The sequence below is a fragment of the Rattus norvegicus genome, chromosome 2, assembly GCF_021556685.1.
Source record: "Rattus norvegicus strain SHRSP/BbbUtx chromosome 2, alternate assembly SHRSP_T2T, whole genome shotgun sequence".
NCBI lineage: Eukaryota > Metazoa > Chordata > Mammalia > Rodentia > Muridae > Rattus > Rattus norvegicus.
In genome coordinates this window covers 111178623-111196126 of record NC_141535.1, presented here as the reverse complement: position 1 = coordinate 111196126, position 17504 = coordinate 111178623, and the positions used below count along the sequence as shown (strand labels likewise).

Below are 17504 nucleotides of genomic sequence, written 5' to 3'. Positions count from 1 at the left end.
TTATCCAGGAGTTTTCTCTCAGCAGGCAGGGATGGGTTGGGGTGGTTTCTCTGTGTGGGAGTGGTTGGGGGAAGGAGAGCAGATGGGGCTTTCTAGCCTGTGGGGAGGGGTGCATGGGGGTGGTAGTGAGCAGGTGTTCCAGCCTAACACCAAATAAAATTCCCTATCTTCATTTCAAGGAAATGGCAGAAAAGATCTCATTTCTTACAGTTAAACTTTGCCTTTCACTTTTTTTATGGGTTTATATGTTGAGTGCATGCATATGGTCAGGTGTGTGTGTGTAACTGTGTCAGCATGTGGAGGTCAAAGATTGACAATGTCTTCCTAAATTGCTTTCCACCCTGTATCTGCCTCCTCACTCCTGACCGCACACCCAGCTCTTTACAGGGGATGTGGTGGATGCAAATTCAGGTCTCACTGCTTGTCCACTGGGATATTTCCTTAGTCTCCTCCACCCTAATATGTAATTCCTGGACAGTGGGTGAAGGGACTCTGGTTAGTATGGTGGGTGTGGCAGGCCTTGCTCTTCTCCCCCATTCCCTCTGCCTCACTAAAGACCATTAGATTATATTCCTAAAGCTAGCCACCAAGGTCTTTCCCCCTTATTTGGCCACTTCCTCCTCCTGAGGCTGACTTCCGAGGTCCAGCTATCCAAGTATTAAAATCCTTCAATCAAACCCTCTGCTTTGACTCTCTTCATTCACATGCTCAATTAAACCAAAACACCTCATCCTAATGCAAGGTTTCTCCTTGAAATAGCCATTTTCCTATGTACCACATCTGTCTCCTTTTTATCCAGAGGTAGTCTTTGTCTCCCTCCCTCCCCACCCCCAGGGTCAAATTCCCCTCCTCCCCTTTTCCCTTATTTCCTCACCCTTCCTCCTCAGCCTCTAACTCCTGTCTCTTATTCCCTGTTGTCTGCTCTACAGGAGTCAATAAGTCTCCTTTGTGCTGAGAACTTGGTCTTGGGGTATCCTGAGCCAGTACTTAGAGTGGTCAGAGGTATTAATATCAGCCAAATGGAAGGCTAAGCCTCTCCCATTCAGCTCATGTTCATAAAAGGAAATAGTTTCTCAGTGCTTTTAGAAATGAAATGTTCTGGTATGAGCTTAGTGACAAAAAAGGAGCATCTTAAAGCTCATGGTCTTTACTTGCTTGTAGTTAATTAGTCACTAATGTTGTGAGAGGCGGGCAGTGGAGGTGTAGTCCCTGTGGGGTGTGGAGGAAAGGGAGCCATTTGATAAAAAGTAGGAGTTGAATAAATGATGCCTAGAGAACCTGAAGTCCCAACTGGCCCATTTCAATATTTATGTCTTGAACTATTATGACTACATAAAACTCTCATATGTTAAGAGCAGGCTCTCACTTAATCTGTTCCTTTGCTACTTCATTGTATCAAGAAATGCTCGTACTTGTCATGCTCTTGTTTTGGAGGTTCTGTAAGACCTAATTTATTATTCTTAATATTTATGAGTTGCACTTATCTGTTTATGTTGCTTTCTATCCGAGTCCCTCCTAACATCCCTGTTTCTAAGTCCTCTTATGGGCATTAGTTGGGATCTCTTGAGATAGCTTCTGATTCACCACACTCATGCCAAATATGTGAATTTATGTTTTGCCTAAAGAGCAGGTAAAATGCAGTATAAAATCTCCAGAGGAAGGAATGGAGCTCTCAATGAGAGAACTGAGAGTATCAGCCAAGCAACAGATGCACATATTTTTAAAGAACCGAGAAAGTATACTATCAGCTTCATCATTTTAAATGGACACTTATCTGCATGTGACATGTGACTATTTTCTAAGAAGCACACATGATTATGTGCATCCTTGGGTAGATGTAGCATACCTTCGTCAAGTCTGGAAAAAGAAGGCAGATGAAGCAGTGGTTATTACATGAGCTCTTTAAACAACAAGAATTTGAACATGAGTCAAGTCAAATATGTTGACAAAATTTATTCCTACCAGTGAAAAGTAATGAAATATAGACTGTCTTTGCCAAGGGGGGTGTGCCTGAGCCCTTTAGTGATGGCCTTTGTTGCCCAGAGCCAATATACTCCAGCTTCTCTAGACACCCCAGTCAGCCTGCTCCCTGGTTTCTAGTTTTGCTGTACAGTTTGAAGTCTCTTCATTTTTGTCTTCTGCCTTCGAGCAGTTCTCAGTTTCTTAGTTTTTAAGAAGCTGTCTTCTAGTTGGTACAGAAAGTCTTCTATTCGTCCGACCTAGAAGAAATAACCAAAGAGGGTTTTTGTTGTTGTTGTTGGTTTCTTGGGTGTTGATGTTTGAATATCAGGTGTCTCCAGAGGCTCCCATATTTGAACCCTGGCCCCAGCCAATGGTGCTATTTTGCAAGGTTGTGGAATATTTAAGATGTGGAGCCTCCGTAAAGGAAGTGAGTTACTCAGGGGGAGCATTGAGGTTTGGCTTCCCTTTGCTCTCTGCTTCCTGATGATATATCCAAAGTGACCAGCTGCCTCCTGCTCTGCATCCAGGCCTTCCTTTGTAGGATGTCAGTCATACAGGTGAAGGCGGGTACAAGATAGAACGAGACCTGTCATTGGACAAGAAGGAAGGATGGGCAGGAGAAAAGTTTGAGGGAAAAGGAGGAGACTGGAACGGAAGCAGATGGGAGAGAGAAGCCACTGAGAGAACATGGAGGCTGATATTAGGATTCTACTCTACACCTTTACAGGTTGTTGTGCATGTTCTTAAGGGATGGATGTGTATAGGGCTTTGTGTACCTAGGTGGGCAATTATATCTTATCAATTGGATCAGATCTTGTTATGTTTTGTGTTCTTTCATGTGGTGATTTAAGTTTAAGAGAGTTTGTGGTGATGGAGACACTGGACCGCCAGGGAATTGAGATGTGTATTTCTGGCATGGTGGCAACCTGCCTTGGGAACTAGATAGGTAAAGAGATTGTTACCAGGCTTAGAGAGAAGCCTTCGGTAGTGTGAAATGGGATGGAGCAGAGCGGGTGAGACACTTTGTTAACTGAGATGAAGATATCTACCAGATATTTTGGGGCACAACGGTGCCAGACCTGGGTGGGGGTGGGGGGTAAAAAACACCATTTTTTGCAAATCAAAACAACCCTGAGATTTCACCTCACACCAGTGAGAATGGCTAAGATCAAAAACTCAGGTGACAGCAAATGCTGGTGAGGATGTGGAGAAAGAGGAACACTCCTCCATTGTTGGTGGGATTGCAGACTGGTACAACCATTCTGGAAATCAGTCTGGAGGTTCCTCAGAAAATTGGACATTGAACTGTCTGAGGATCCAGCTATACCTCTCTTGGGCATATACCCAAAAGATGCCCCAACATATAAAAGAGACACGTGCTCCACTATGTTCATAGCAGCCTTATTTATAATAGCCAGAAAATGGAAAGAACCCAGATGCCCTTCAACAGAGGAATGGATACAGAAAATGTGGTACATCTACACAATGGAATATTACTCAGCTATCAAAAACAATGACTTTATGAAATTCGTAGGCAAATGGATGGAACTGGAAAATATCATCCTGAGTGAGGTAACCCAATCACAGAAAAACACACACGGTATGCACTCATTGATAAGTGGCTATTAGCCCAAATGCTTGAATTACCCTAGATGCCTAGAACACATGAAACTCAAGAAGGATGACCAAAATGCGAATGCTTCACTCCTTCTTTAAAAGGGGAACAAGAATACCCTTGGGAGGGAATGGGGAGGCAAAGTTTAGAACAGAGGCAGAAGGAACACCCATTCAGAGCCTGCCCCACATGTGGTCCATACATATACAACCACCCAATTAGATGAGATGGATGAAGCAAAGAAGTGCAGGCTGACAGGAACCGGATGTAGATCGCTCCTGAGAGACACAGCCAGAATACAGTAAATACAGAGGCGTATGCCAGCAACAAACCACTGAATTGAGAATAGGACCCCCGTTGAAGGAATCAGAGAAAGAACTGGAAGAGCTTGAAGGGGCTCGAGACCCCTTATGAACAACAATGCCAAGCAACCAGAGCTTCCAGGGACTAAGCCACTACCTAAAGACTATACATGGACTGACCCTGGACTCTGACCCCATAGGTAGCAATGAATATCCTAGTAAGAGCACCAGTGGAAGGGGAAGCCCTTGGTCCTCCCAAGACTGAACCCCCAGTGAACTTGATTGTTGGGGGGAGGGAGGTAATGGGGGGAGGATGGGGAGGGGAACACCCATAGAGAAGGGGAAGGGGAGGAGTTAGGGGGATGTTGGCCGGGAAACCGGGAAGGGGAATAATAATAGAAATGTAAATAAAAAATACTCAAGTTAATAAAGATGGAAAAAAACAGCAAAAATAACCCCACTATTTTTTTTAAAAAGAATTTTACAAGAACATTCCTTTGTGTGCTGTACTTCATTTTTTCTTAAATCATACACCAACGTAGAACCCTCTTCCCTCAAATGGCTTCCTTTTAGGTATTTGGTTACAGCAGTGATAGAAGTAACTGGTCCTGAACCTTGGGAACATGGAAGTGAAGAATTTATAGTTCAGTCACAACCACAAGCCCTGTTCAAGCACAGTGAGGTTGGATGTAAGGGAGACGGAGGTTTCTCTTTTTGACTCCCTTACTTTCACACTGCAGGCTGTAGGAGCTGGTTTTCCTAACACAGTGGGGATAGAGAGGCTCATAGCTTCCACGTTCTTCCTGGCAGTCAATGAATCCAGGAATTTCAAAAGAATGCATGGTAAAAATGTAACCATGGCTGTTTTCTCTAGCTCCGTCATGAAAACCAAGAGAGAAAATGCATCTGGCCTCTCAGAGGGAAGCTGGCAAGTCTAGCATTTCTGAAATAGGACCCTGGTCACACAGGGGAAAACTGGATATTCCACATTGGCTTGGCAGGAGCCATTGCTCCTTGAAATCAAAGTACATTTGAAAGTGAGTACATTTTCTTAAAAAAACCAACGAACCAACCAACACCACACACCCAAGGAATAGTGTGAAACAATGACGCCCAGAATAATAATTCTCTGGAGAAGAAAAAGTATTAGTCTTTTTTCAAAGAAAATCTGCAGGTATCCACTGGAAGCTGGCTGGATATATTTTATAATGTTTGTCTGAAGAACTACAGGATAAAAATTTCCATATATGCTGAACTGGGCTCCATGAGAGTCAGTAGATACAATTCATACTTAGCCTTGCCTCCCAGAACCTGCACACTGTATTAGTCTAACATCACTCACTACAGAGCCCATTGTCATTAACTTAGCTCAGAGCTGGCGTACTTACCATTCAAGGTACCATCTACTTAAGATAAAAGCACTTAGAACTTCAATTTTCCAATTTTGAGTCCTGCTCTTAAACCATCTGATTTATCATTCAGGGCTATATCCAAAAGATAATTCGGATTGTCAAAGCAAGAGTAATAAATGGCCAAGCTCGCTCGTCTGCATGTTATGCTAAGGACACATCACTCCAGGTGTAATGAACTTCGACTGTGTTCCTTAAGAAAACAGATAACTTATTTATGCAAAGCAATTCTTTCAGAGAACCTTTCTGTAGTTACAATAGGTAAATATCTCCAAAAGCACATTGTCATTTGTGATGTCTTGTCCTTGAGGAATCATCAAAATAACCTGTGGTCAAGCCACTATTTTATTTTATTCCCTATATTCTACACTATCCAATTTCCAGGTGATTAGTGAGTAAAAACAAAACAAAACAACCAACAGCAACAACTAGGAAAGTCATTAAACAATCAACTGGAACACAGTGGCAGACACTATGGATCCTTTGCTAGCTGAGTTGCTGACACCTCCCTGTCATTCTTACTGACAATGTATCATTGTCAACATCCCTACAGTTACAATGTTCCCAATAGGCTCAGATACAATTTGAACTGAGAATCACACTTCAGTGAAAACAAGCCTTCTCTAACAAGAAAAAAAAATAGTTCAAAAATGAGCGCTGCTTTCATTTTGTTTTGAGCAATTGTTTTTAGTAACAGTAGTGTTGGCAAAGTGGGTTTCCTTACATTAAAAAAAAAAAAAGGACAAAGATATCTGAGTATTACACTGGTCTGGCATTTGTCAGTAGTCCCAGCACTTGGGAATTGGGGCCAGGGGGATTTTGAGTTGAAAGCTAGCTTGGGCTATAAGCTAGGGGATCCTATCTTAGAGAGAGAGAGAGAGAGAGAGAGAGAGAGAGAGAGAGAGAGAGAGAGAGAGAGAGAGTCAACATGGTAGAGAGTAGGAGAACAGAGTCAAGTGGTCTAGCTCGACCCCTCATGTAGCCCACACAGATCCCAGCGGACCTCTCCCATTGCCCTTGCTGTCTCATACCCCTCCGTCTGCTTTAGGCCTGTGATCCATCTTTTCCCTCTGTGGACCCTACTGTCTTTGCATTTATGTTTAAGTGCCAGTGCGTCTGTGGAGTCTTCTTCCATCAACCAGCCCAGGTGGGCGTTAGTTATAGATTCCCATAGCAATTCACTCATCTCTGCATACTACAAATTGTTTTAAAAACACTTTAGATTTATTTTATGTGTATCAAGGTTTGGCTTGCATGTATGTGTGTGCATCATGTGTGTCCTTGGTGCTCTCAGAGGCTAAAAGAGGGTATCAGATCCCTACAGCTTCTATTACAGATGGTTATGAGCCACAATGTGGGTGATGGGGCTCAAACCCTGGTCGTCTCCAAGAGAAGTAAGTGCTCTTAACTTGTATCTCTGGCCGCAATGTTAAGGTTTTACTTTATAACTTATGAAGATTTAGATATCTGTACTGTCCCTCATTACCAGAACCTAGGATATGACAGCCCCCTAGTAGCCCTTCTCTTTCTAGGAAGGGAGTTGAACAGATGCAGAAAACAGTGATTTTTTTAACCCTGCACTCCAACTGATACAAGTATTCCATAAAACCAGAGGTCTTCTTTTCCCTTGTCAGATAAACAGATGCCGTGTCCACAGTCCATCACTCCACCACTGTTATCTAGTTTCTAGGCTGGCAAAGCAAGGCAAGCCAGTTAGAACAAAGAACACTTGGCATGCATCAAACAGCCCTAGGCATGACTCAGCAGAACTGTGATGTTCTTGGCTTGGCTTACTATGTCCTTGCTCTGTGACACCAGGGGAAGTCATGTGTACTTCCTGGGCTTCAGGTCTTACTGCTGTTCTGTATTATGAGAAGGGTGTCCCAGAAAATTCTAAGGTCACACCTAGTCACACCATTTCTTGACTTGAACTTGCATGAGATTTGGGTAGTCTAGTCCTAAGGATATACCCACATACTTTCAGAGGTGGGGGCATTCTCTTAGATCACACCATTTTATCAATGACATAGTCTGCAGGAAAGTTAAGTCAATTTTTGCTTGTTCTTACTGAAGGACAAGAGAGCTGCAGAATGTTTTAGAAAGGCTGGGTTCTTATTTTTCTCTTTTAAGTCAAAGAAAGAAAAACGCTGGTTCAAGGGAAAATAGATTCACATAACTAAGAACAGATTGCAAATGATAGAAATTTCTATAAAGCCCTTAGGGAAATGAAACACAAAGAAATACATGGGTGATAAAGAGAGAGAATGTGCTGATGTGGGGGCATGGATTTTTTAATCTCTTTTTGATACACCATCTATTTGCTTAACAGTGTCAGGCTGCTTGGTCACTTGGAGACCAATTTTTCCATTTGCAAAGTGGGCAGGTAGCATTTCTTTACATCTGTGTGTCCCAATGCTGACTTGACATTGCAGTGTTGTGGATAAGGGGATGCTGGTGTTTGCAGAGAATTTTGGATGTCTGATGACTGAGGGGAGCTGAGGTTCTCAGGTAGGGCAGGCTCTATTCTCCTCTGTGTGTGTTGGTTAGCAGTCATATTGAAAAGTTAAGAAACTGTCATCAGGTAGTTGATTTGTACATATTTATACATATAATACATTCATACATTTTATATATATTTTCATGTTGTCCAGGAAGGCTTCAAACTTATTATATAGCCACCACACCAAGACACCTTGTTTTTGTAGTGTTGGAGATCTAACCTAGGGCTTCCTGCAAGTACTCTACCAACTGTGAGATATATATATATATATATATATATATATATATATATATATATATATATATATATTTAATCTTAGGGCCTTGTAATTCCTATCCAAATATTACTATTATAAGTTTCAACATAAATTAATATAGATTGTCACCCTTGAAATTCATTTATTAAATTCCTAGTACTTCAAAGACTTAGTCTTAATTTTTATTTATTCAACTAAAAATTAATAGATATATGCAGTACCCAGATCCCACCAAGAGAAAGCTGGTCTCCAGGAGTGCTGACACACCTGAGAGCACAGGTAAGACCACCACTTCTGCTTCAGGGGGACCTGCCCAGAGCCCTCAGGACACAGGAACCAAGGAGCAGTCTGGGAGAGGATCCTGCTGCCTGTGCCCGGAGTTGACCCTGTGATACAGCTCTCTGGACCCAGATCCCACAGGAAGAAAGCGGGTCTCTAGGAGTGCTGACACATAGGCTTACAGGAAGGTCAAGCCACTGTCAGAGACAGCAAGACCACCTAACACTAGATGTAAGTAAATGGCAAAAGGCAAGGGCAAAACTTAAGCAAAACCTTAAGGCCACTTGACATCATCAGAACCCAGTTCCCCCACCACAGTAAGCCCTGGATATCTTAACACACTGGAAAAGCAAGATTCTCATTTAAAATCACATCTCATGATGATGCTAGAGGACTTTAAGAAGGGCATAAATAACTCATTTAAAGAAATGCAGGACAACACATGTAAAAAGGTAGAAACCCTTCAAGATAAAACATAAAAATCCCTTAAAGAATTACAGGAAAACACAACCCTGGGTGAAGGAATTGAACAAAACCATTCAGGATCTAAAAATGGAAATAGAAACAATAAAGAAATCATAAAGGAGACAACTCTGGAGATAGAAAACCCAGGAAAAAGATCAGGAGTCATAGACACAAGTATTACAGAGAATAAAAGAGATAGAAAAGAGAATCTCAGCAGCAGAGGATACCATAGAGAACATTGATACAACAGTCAAAGAAAATGCAAAATGGAAAAAGCATTTTTAGCTCTTTAGCAAAAAGCTCCTAACCCAAAACATCCACGAAATCCAGGACACAATGAGAAGATCAAACCTAAGGATAATAGGTGTAGAAGAGAGCAAAGACTCCTAACTTAAAGGGCCAGTAAATCTTCAACAAAATTATAGAAGAAAACTTCCCTAACCTAAAGAAAGAGATGCCCACAAACATACAAGAAGCCTACAGAACTCCAAACATATTGGACCAGAAAAGAAATTCCTCCCATCACATAATAGTCAAAACACAAAATGCACAAAACAAAGAAAGACTATTAACAGCAGTAAGAGAAAAAGGTCAAGTAACATATGAAGGCAGACCTATCAGAATTACACCAGACTTCTCACCAGAGACTATGAAAGCCAGAAGATACTGGGTAGATGTCATACAGACCCTAAGAGAACATAAATGCCAGCCCAGGCTATTATATGCAGTAAACTCTCAATTAACATAGATGGAGAAACAAAGATATTCCATGACAAAACCAAATTTATACAATATCTTTTCACACATTCCTACAAAGGATAATAGATGGAAAACTCCAACACAAGGAAGGAAACAACACCCTAGAAAAAGCAAGAAAGTAATCTAATTTCAACTAACCCAAGAGAAGATAGCCACACAAACATAATTCCACCTTTAACAACAAAAATAACAGGAAACACCATCATTGGTGCCTAATATTTCTCAACGTCAATGGACTCAATTTCCCAATAGGAAGACATAGACTAACAGACTGGATACATAAAGAGGACTCAGCATTTTGCTGCATACAGGAAACACACCTCAGTGACAAAGACAGACACTATCTCAGAGTAAAAGGCTGGAAAACAAGCAAAATGATCCCAAGAAAGAAGCTGGAGTAGCTATTCTAATATTTAATAAAATTGACTTCCAACCAAAAGTTATCAAAAAAGATAAGGAAGCCCACTTCATATTCATCAAAGGAAAATTCCATCAAGATGAACTCTCAATTCTGAATATCTGTGCAAGGGCACCTACATTCATAAAAGAAACTTTACTAAAGCTCAAAGCACACATTACACCTCATACGATAATAGTGGGGGACTTCAATACCCCACTTTCATCAATGGACAGATTATGGAAACAGAAACTAAACAGAGACACAGAGAAGCTAACAGAAATTATGAACCAAATGGACATCTATAGAACATTTCATTCTAAAAAAAAGAATATACCTTCTTCTCAGTACCTCATGGTACCTTCTCAAAAATTGACCATATAATCAATCACAAAACAGGCTTCAACAGCTACAAGATGACTGAAATAATCCCATGCATCCTATCAAATCACCACAGAGTAAGGCTGGTCTTCAATAACAAAAAAGAATGACAGAAACTTACATAAACATGGAAGCTAAACAACACTCTACTCAATGATAACCTGGTCAAGGAAGAAATAAAGAAAGAAATTAAAGACTTTTTAGAATTTAATTAAAATGAAGGCACAACATACCCAAGCTTATGGGACACAATGAAAGCAGTGCTAAGAGGAAAACCCATAGCTCCGAGTGCCTCCAAAAAATAAATTAGAGAGAGCATGCACTAGCAGCTTGACAGAACACCTAAAATCACTAGAAAAAAGAAGCAAATACATGCAGGAAAAAACTCAGGGTGGAAATTAACCAAGTAGAAACAAAAAGGGACTATACAAAGAATCAACAAAACCAGGAGCTGGTTCTTTGAGGAAATCAACAAGATAGATAAAGACTATAAACAAGATAGATAAAGTCAGACTAACCAGAGGGGACAGGGAGTGTATCCTAATTAACAAAATCAGAAATGAAAAGGGAGACATAAAACAGAATCTGAGGAAATTACAAAAACATCAGATCCTACTATGAAAACCTACTTTCAACAAAACTGGAAAACCTGGAAGAAATGGACAATTTTCTAGATAGAAACCAGGTACCGAAGTTAAACCAGGATCAGATAAACCATCCAAACAGTCCCTTAACTCCTAAAGAAATAGAAGCAGTCATTAAAAGCATCCTAACCAAAAAAAGCCCAGGACCAGATGGGTTCAGTGCAGAATTCTATCAGACTTTCATAGAAGACCTCATACCAATACTGTCCAAAATATTCCACAAAATAGAAACAGAAGAAGCACTACCAAATTCCTTCTATGAAGCCACAATTATACTTATGCCTAAACCACACAAAGACCCAACAAAGAAAGAGAACTTCAGACCAATGTCCCTTATGACTATCAGTGCAAAAATACTCAATAAAATTTTAGCAAACTGAATGCTAAACATCAAAATGATCATCCTTCATGATCAAGTAGGCTTCTTCATCCCAGGGATGCAGAGATGGTTCAATATACAGAAATCCATCAATATAATCCACTATATAGACAAACTCAAAGAAAAAAAAAACACATGATCATTTCATTAGATGTTGAGAAAGCATTTGACAAAATTCAACATCCCTTCATGATAAAAGTCCTAGAAAGATCAGGAATTCAAGGCCCATACCTAAACATAGTAAAAGCAATATACAGCAAACCAGTCGCTAACATTAAACTAAAAGAAGAGAAACTTGAAGCAATCTCACTAAAATCAGGGACTAGACAAGGCTACCTGCTCTCTTCCTACTTATTCCATATAGTACTTGAAGTTCTAGCCAGAGCAATCAGACAACAAAAGGAGGTCAAGGGGATACAGATCGGAAAAGAAGAAGTCAAAATATCACTATTTGCAGATGATATGATAGTATATTTAAGTGATCCCAAAAGGTCCACCAGAAAACTACTAAAGCTGATAAACAACTTCAGTAAAGTGGCTGGGTATAAAATTAACTCAAATAAATCAGTAGCCTTCCTCTACACAAAAGAGAAACAAGCCGAGAAAGAAATTAGGGAAATGACACCCTTCATAATAGACCCAAATAATATAAAGTACCTCGGTGTGACTTTAACCAAGCAAGTAAAAGATCTGTACAATAAGAACTTCAAGACTCTGAAGAAAGAAATTGAAGAAGACCTCAGAAGATGGAAAGATCTCCCATGCTCATGGATTGGCAGGATTAATATAGTAAAATTGGCCATTTTACCAAAAGCGATCTACAGATTCAATGCAATCCCCATCAAAATACCAATCCAATTCTTCAAAGAGTTAGACAGAACAATTTGCAAATTCATCTGGAATAACAAAAAACCCAGGATAGCTAAAACTATCCTCAACAATAAAAGGACTTCAGGGGGAATCACTATCCCTGAACTCAAGCAATATTACAGAGCAATAGTGATAAAAACTGCATGGTATTGGTACAGAGACAGACAGATAGACCAATGGAACAGAATTGAAGACCCAGAAATGAACCCACACACCTATGGGCACTTGATTTTTGACAAAATATCCAAAATATACAAGGAACTCAAGAAGTTATACTTCAGGAGTGGAGAGAGAGAGAGAGAGAGAGAGAGAGAGAGAGAGAGAGAGAGAGAGAGAGAGAGAGAGAGAGAGAGAGAGAGAGAAGCTGTGGCAGGACAATAGGACAATGGAGGCTGATGTAAAGATTCCACTCTATGTATTCACAGGTCGTTATTAATGTTCTCAAGGATGGATGGTACCAGGCTTTGTATGTTTAAGTGGGCAATTATATCTTACCAATTGGGTGAAAAAAAAAGAAGTTATACTCCAGAGAGCCAAAAAAGCCTATTAGTAATGGGGTATAGAGCCAAGCAAAAAGTTGTCAGCTGAGGATTATTGAATGGTTTAGAAGCACCTAAAGAAATGATCAACATCCTTAGTCATCAGGGAAATGCAAATTAAAACAACCTTGAGATTCCACCTCACACTAGTCAGAATGGCTAAGATAAAAAACTTAGGTGACAGCAGATGCTGGCAAGGATGTGGAGAAAGAGGAACATTCCTCTGTGGTTGGTGGGATTGCAAACTGGTACAACCACTCTGGAAATCAGTCTGGAGTTTCCTCAGAAAATTGGACATTGCACTACCTGAGGTCCCATAAGAACAATACCAACCAACCATAGCCGCCAGGGACTAAACCACCATCCAAAGAATACACATGGGCAGACCCATGGCTCCAGCTGCATATGTAGCTGAGGATGGCCTTGTTAGGTACCAATGGAAGGAGAAGCCCGGCTCTTGGTCCTGCCAAGGCTCGACCCCCCCAGTGTAGTGGAACATCAGGGAGGGGAGGTACAAAGGTGAGGGAACACCCTCAAAAAAGAAGGGGGAGGGTGGGATGAGATAGGGGGCTTATGGATGGGAAACTGGGAATTAGGATAACATTTGACATGCAAATAAATAAAAATATCCAATACCAAAAATCTGAAACAAACAAACGAAAGAACAAACGAACGAACAAACAAAAAACCAAACCAAAACAACCCCCCCAAACAAAAAACCAACTGAAGAATAAAAATCCCCAAAACAAAACAGATATGTGCAATGGGTCTTGATTCTATACACCTAAGCTGTGTCCTACTCTTCTAGAGGACTTGTCCTTATCACTTTCATGTTCTCTCTGTTTCTCTCTCTCTCTCTCTTGTCTCTGTCCCTCTGGTAACTCATTGTAATGGTTTGAAATTCTAGGCTTAGTTGAATCGCTCTCCCACTGTCACTTAGGGCACTGGCCGGGCACCGCTGCTGCCACTTTCTAATTATTAATTTATCCTCAGGACACTGGTAGGAATAATTAATAACTTCTACTCCCACCCAGAAAGGGTGTGTCTTCGACACCACTCCCAGGCTCCCTACTGGGATGCTTCCCAATCTAAAAGGCTTCCAAATTCTCAGCCTAAATTTGGCCCCAATACCCAGAAAGCAATAACTCTACAGGCCACTTCACTGTGCTTAAAAAAACAAAACAAAACAAAGCAAAACAACAGCAGCAACAACAACAACAACAACAACAACAACAAAACCCTTACAACTCTCATCAGCGATCCGAAAAATGGAAAGATTTCTTTTTTTTTTTTTATTAACTTGAGTATTTCTTATATACATTTCAAGTGTTATTCCCTTTCCCGGTTTCCGGACAAACATCCCCCTCCCCCCTCCCCTTCCTTATGGGTGTCCCCCTCCCAACCCTCCCCCCATTGCCGCCCTCCCCCCAACAGTCTAGTTCACTGGGGGTTCAGTCTTAGCAGGACCCAGGGCTTCCCCTTCCACTGGTGCTCTTACTAGGATATTCATTGCTACCTATGAGGTCAGAGTCCAGGGTCAGTCCATGTATAGTCTTTAGGTAGTGGCTTAGTCCCTGGAAGCTCTGGTTGCTTGGCATTGTTGTACTTTTGGGGTCTCGAGCCCCTTCAAGCTCTTCCAGTTCTTTCTCTGATTCCTTCAACGGGGGTCCTATTCTCAGTTTAGTGGTTTGCTGCTGGCATTCGCCTCTGTATTTGCTGTATTCTGGCTGTGTCTCAGGAGCGATCTACATCCGGCTCCTGTCGGTCTGCACTTCTTTGCTTCATCCATCTTGTCTAATTGGATGGCTGTATATGTATGGGCCACATGTGGGGCAGGCTCTGAATGGGTGTTCCTTCAGTCTCTGTTTTAATCTTTGCCTCTCCCTTCCCTGCCAAGGGTATTCTTTTTCCTCATTTAAAGAAGGAGTGAAGCATTCACATTTTGATCATCCGTCTTGAGTTTCGTTTGTTCTAGGGATCTAGGGTAATTCAAGCATTTGGGCTAATAGCCACTTATCAATGAGTGCATACCATGTATGTCTTTCTGTGATTGGGTTAGCTCACTCAGGATGATATTTTCCAGTTCCAACCATTTGCCTACGAGTTTCATAAACTCGTTGTTTTTGATAGCTGAGTAATATTCCATTGTGTAGATGTACCACATTTTCTGTATCCATTCCTCTGTTGAAGGGCATCTGGGTTCTTTCCAGTTTCTGGCTATTATAAATAAGGCTGCTATGAACATAGTGGAGCACGTGTCTCTTTTGTATGTTGAGGAATCTTTTGGGTATATGCCCAAGAGAGGTATAGCTGGATCCTCAGGCAGTTCAATGTCCAATTTTCTGAGGAACCTCCAGACTGATTTCCAGAATGGTTTTACCAGTGTGCAATCCCACCAACAATGGAGGAGTGTTCCTCTTTCTCCACATCCTCGCCAGCATCTGCTGTCACCTGAGTTTTTGATCTTAGTCATTCTCACTGGTGTGAGGTGAAATCTCAGGGTTGTTTTGATTTGCATTTCCCTTATGACTAAAGATGTTGAACATTTCTTTAGGTGTTTCTCAGCCATTCGGCATTCCTCAGCTGTGAATTCTTTGTTTAGCTCTGAACCCCATTTTTAATAGGGTTATTTGTTTCCCTGCGGTCTAACTTCTTGAGTTCTTTGTATATTTTGGATATAAGGCCTCTATCTGTTGTAGGATTGGTAAAGATCTTTTCCCAATTTGTTGGTTGTCGTTTTGTCCTAACCACAGTGTCCTTTGCCTTACAGAAGCTTTGCAGTTTTATGAGATCCCATTTGTTGATTCTTGATCTTAGAGCATAAGCCATTGGTGTTTTGTTCAGGAAATTTTCTCCAGTGCCCATGTGTTCTAGATGCTTCCCTAGTTTTTCTTCTATTAGTTTGAGTGTGTCTGGTTTGATGTGGAGGTCCTTGATCGACTTGGACTTAATCTTTGTACAGGGTGATAAGCATGGATCGATCTGCATTCTTCTACATGTTGACCTCCAGTTGAACCAGCACCATTTGCTGAAAATGCTATCTTTTTTCCATTGGATGGTTTTTGGCTCCTTTGTCAAAAATCAAGTGCCCATAGGTGTGTGGGTTCATTTCTGGGTCTTCAATTCTATTCCATTGGTCTATCTGTCTGTCTCTGTACCAATACCATGCAGTTTTTATCACTATTGCTCTGTAATACTGCTTGAGTTCAGGGATAGTGATTCCCCCTGAAGTCCTTTTATTGTTGAGGATAGCTTTAGCTATCCTGGGTTTTTTGTTATTCCAGATGAATTTGCAAATTGTTCTGTCTAACTCTTTGAAGAATTGGATTGGTATTTTGATGGGGATTGCATTGAATCTGTAGATTGCTTTTGGTAAAATGGCCATTATTACTATATTAATCCTGCCAATCCATGAGCATGGGAGATCTTTCCATCTTCTGAGGTCTTCTTCAATTTCTTTCCTCAGTGTCTTGAAGTTCTTATTGTACAGATCTTTTACTTGCTTGGTTAAAGTCACACCGAGGTACTTTATATTATTTGGGTCTATTATGAAGGGTGTCGTTTCCCTAATTTCTTTCTCGGCTTGTTTCTCTTTTGTATAGAGGAAGGCAACTGATTTATTTGAGTTAATTTTATACCCAGCCACTTTGCTGAAGTTGTTTATCAGCTTTAGTAGTTCTCTGGTGGAACTTTTGGGATCACTTAAATATACTATCATGTCGTCTGCAAATAGTGATATTTTGACCTCTTCTTTTCCGATCTGTATCCCCTTGATCTCCTTTTGTTGTCTGATTGCTCTGGCTAGAACTTCAAGAACTATATTGAATAAGTAGGGAGAGAGTGGGCAGCCTTGTCTAGTCCCTGATTTTAGTGGGATTGCTTCAAGTTTCTCTCCATTTAGTTTAATGTTAGCAACTGGTTTGCTGTATATGGCTTTTACTATGTTTAGGTATGGGCCTTGAATTTCTATTCTTTCCAGGACTTTTATCATGAAGAGGTGTTGAATTTTGTCAAATGCTTTCTCAGCATCTAATGAAATGATCATGTGGTTCTGTTCTTTCAGTTTGTTTATATGATGGATCACGTTGATGGTTTTCCGTATATTAAACCATCCCTGCATGCCTGGGATGAAGCCTACTTGATCATGGTGGATGATTGTTTTGATGTGCTCTTGAATTCGGTTTGCCAGAATTTTGTTGAGTATTTTTGCGTCGATATTCATAAGGGAAATTGGTCTGAAGTTCTCTTTCTTTGTTGGGTCTTTGTGTGGTTTAGGTATAAGAGTAATTGTGGCTTCGTAGAAGGAATTCGGTAGGGCTCCATCTGTTTCAATTTTGTGGAATAGTTTGGATAATATTGGTATGAGGTCTTCTATGAAGGTTTGATAGAATTCTGCACTAAACCCGTCTGGACCTGGGCTCTTTTTGGTTGGGAGATCTTTAATGACTGCTTCTATTTCCTTAGGAGTTATGGGGTTGTTTAACTGGTTTATCTGTTCCTGATTTAACTTCGATACCTGGTTTCTGTCTAGGAAATTGTCCATTTCCTGAAGATTTTCAAGTTTTGTTGAATATAGGTTTTTATAGTAAGATCTGATGATTTTTTGAATTTCCTCTGAATCTGTAGTTATGTCTCCCTTTTCATTTCTGATTTTGTTAATTTGGACGCACTCTCTGTGTCCTCTCGTTAGTCTGGCTAAGGGTTTATCTATCTTGTTGATTTTCTCAAAGAACCAACTTTTGGTTCT

At 40.7% G+C, this 17504-nt stretch overlaps 1 protein-coding gene across 6 annotated transcripts in view; it reads right to left on the bottom strand.

Annotated features, from left to right (window-relative positions):
• Positions 1-1938: 1938 nt before the first annotated feature.
• Positions 1939-17504, bottom strand: part of Spata16 (spermatogenesis associated 16) — a 378162-nt gene continuing 362596 nt past the window's right edge. For all 6 annotated transcript variants that reach the window (NM_001432380.1, NM_001432377.1, NM_001432378.1 and 3 more), the window contains 1 exon segment: positions 1939-2219. In NM_001432380.1, the coding sequence (NP_001419309.1) occupies positions 2097-2219 (123 nt within the window). In that variant the 3' untranslated portion in view covers positions 1939-2096.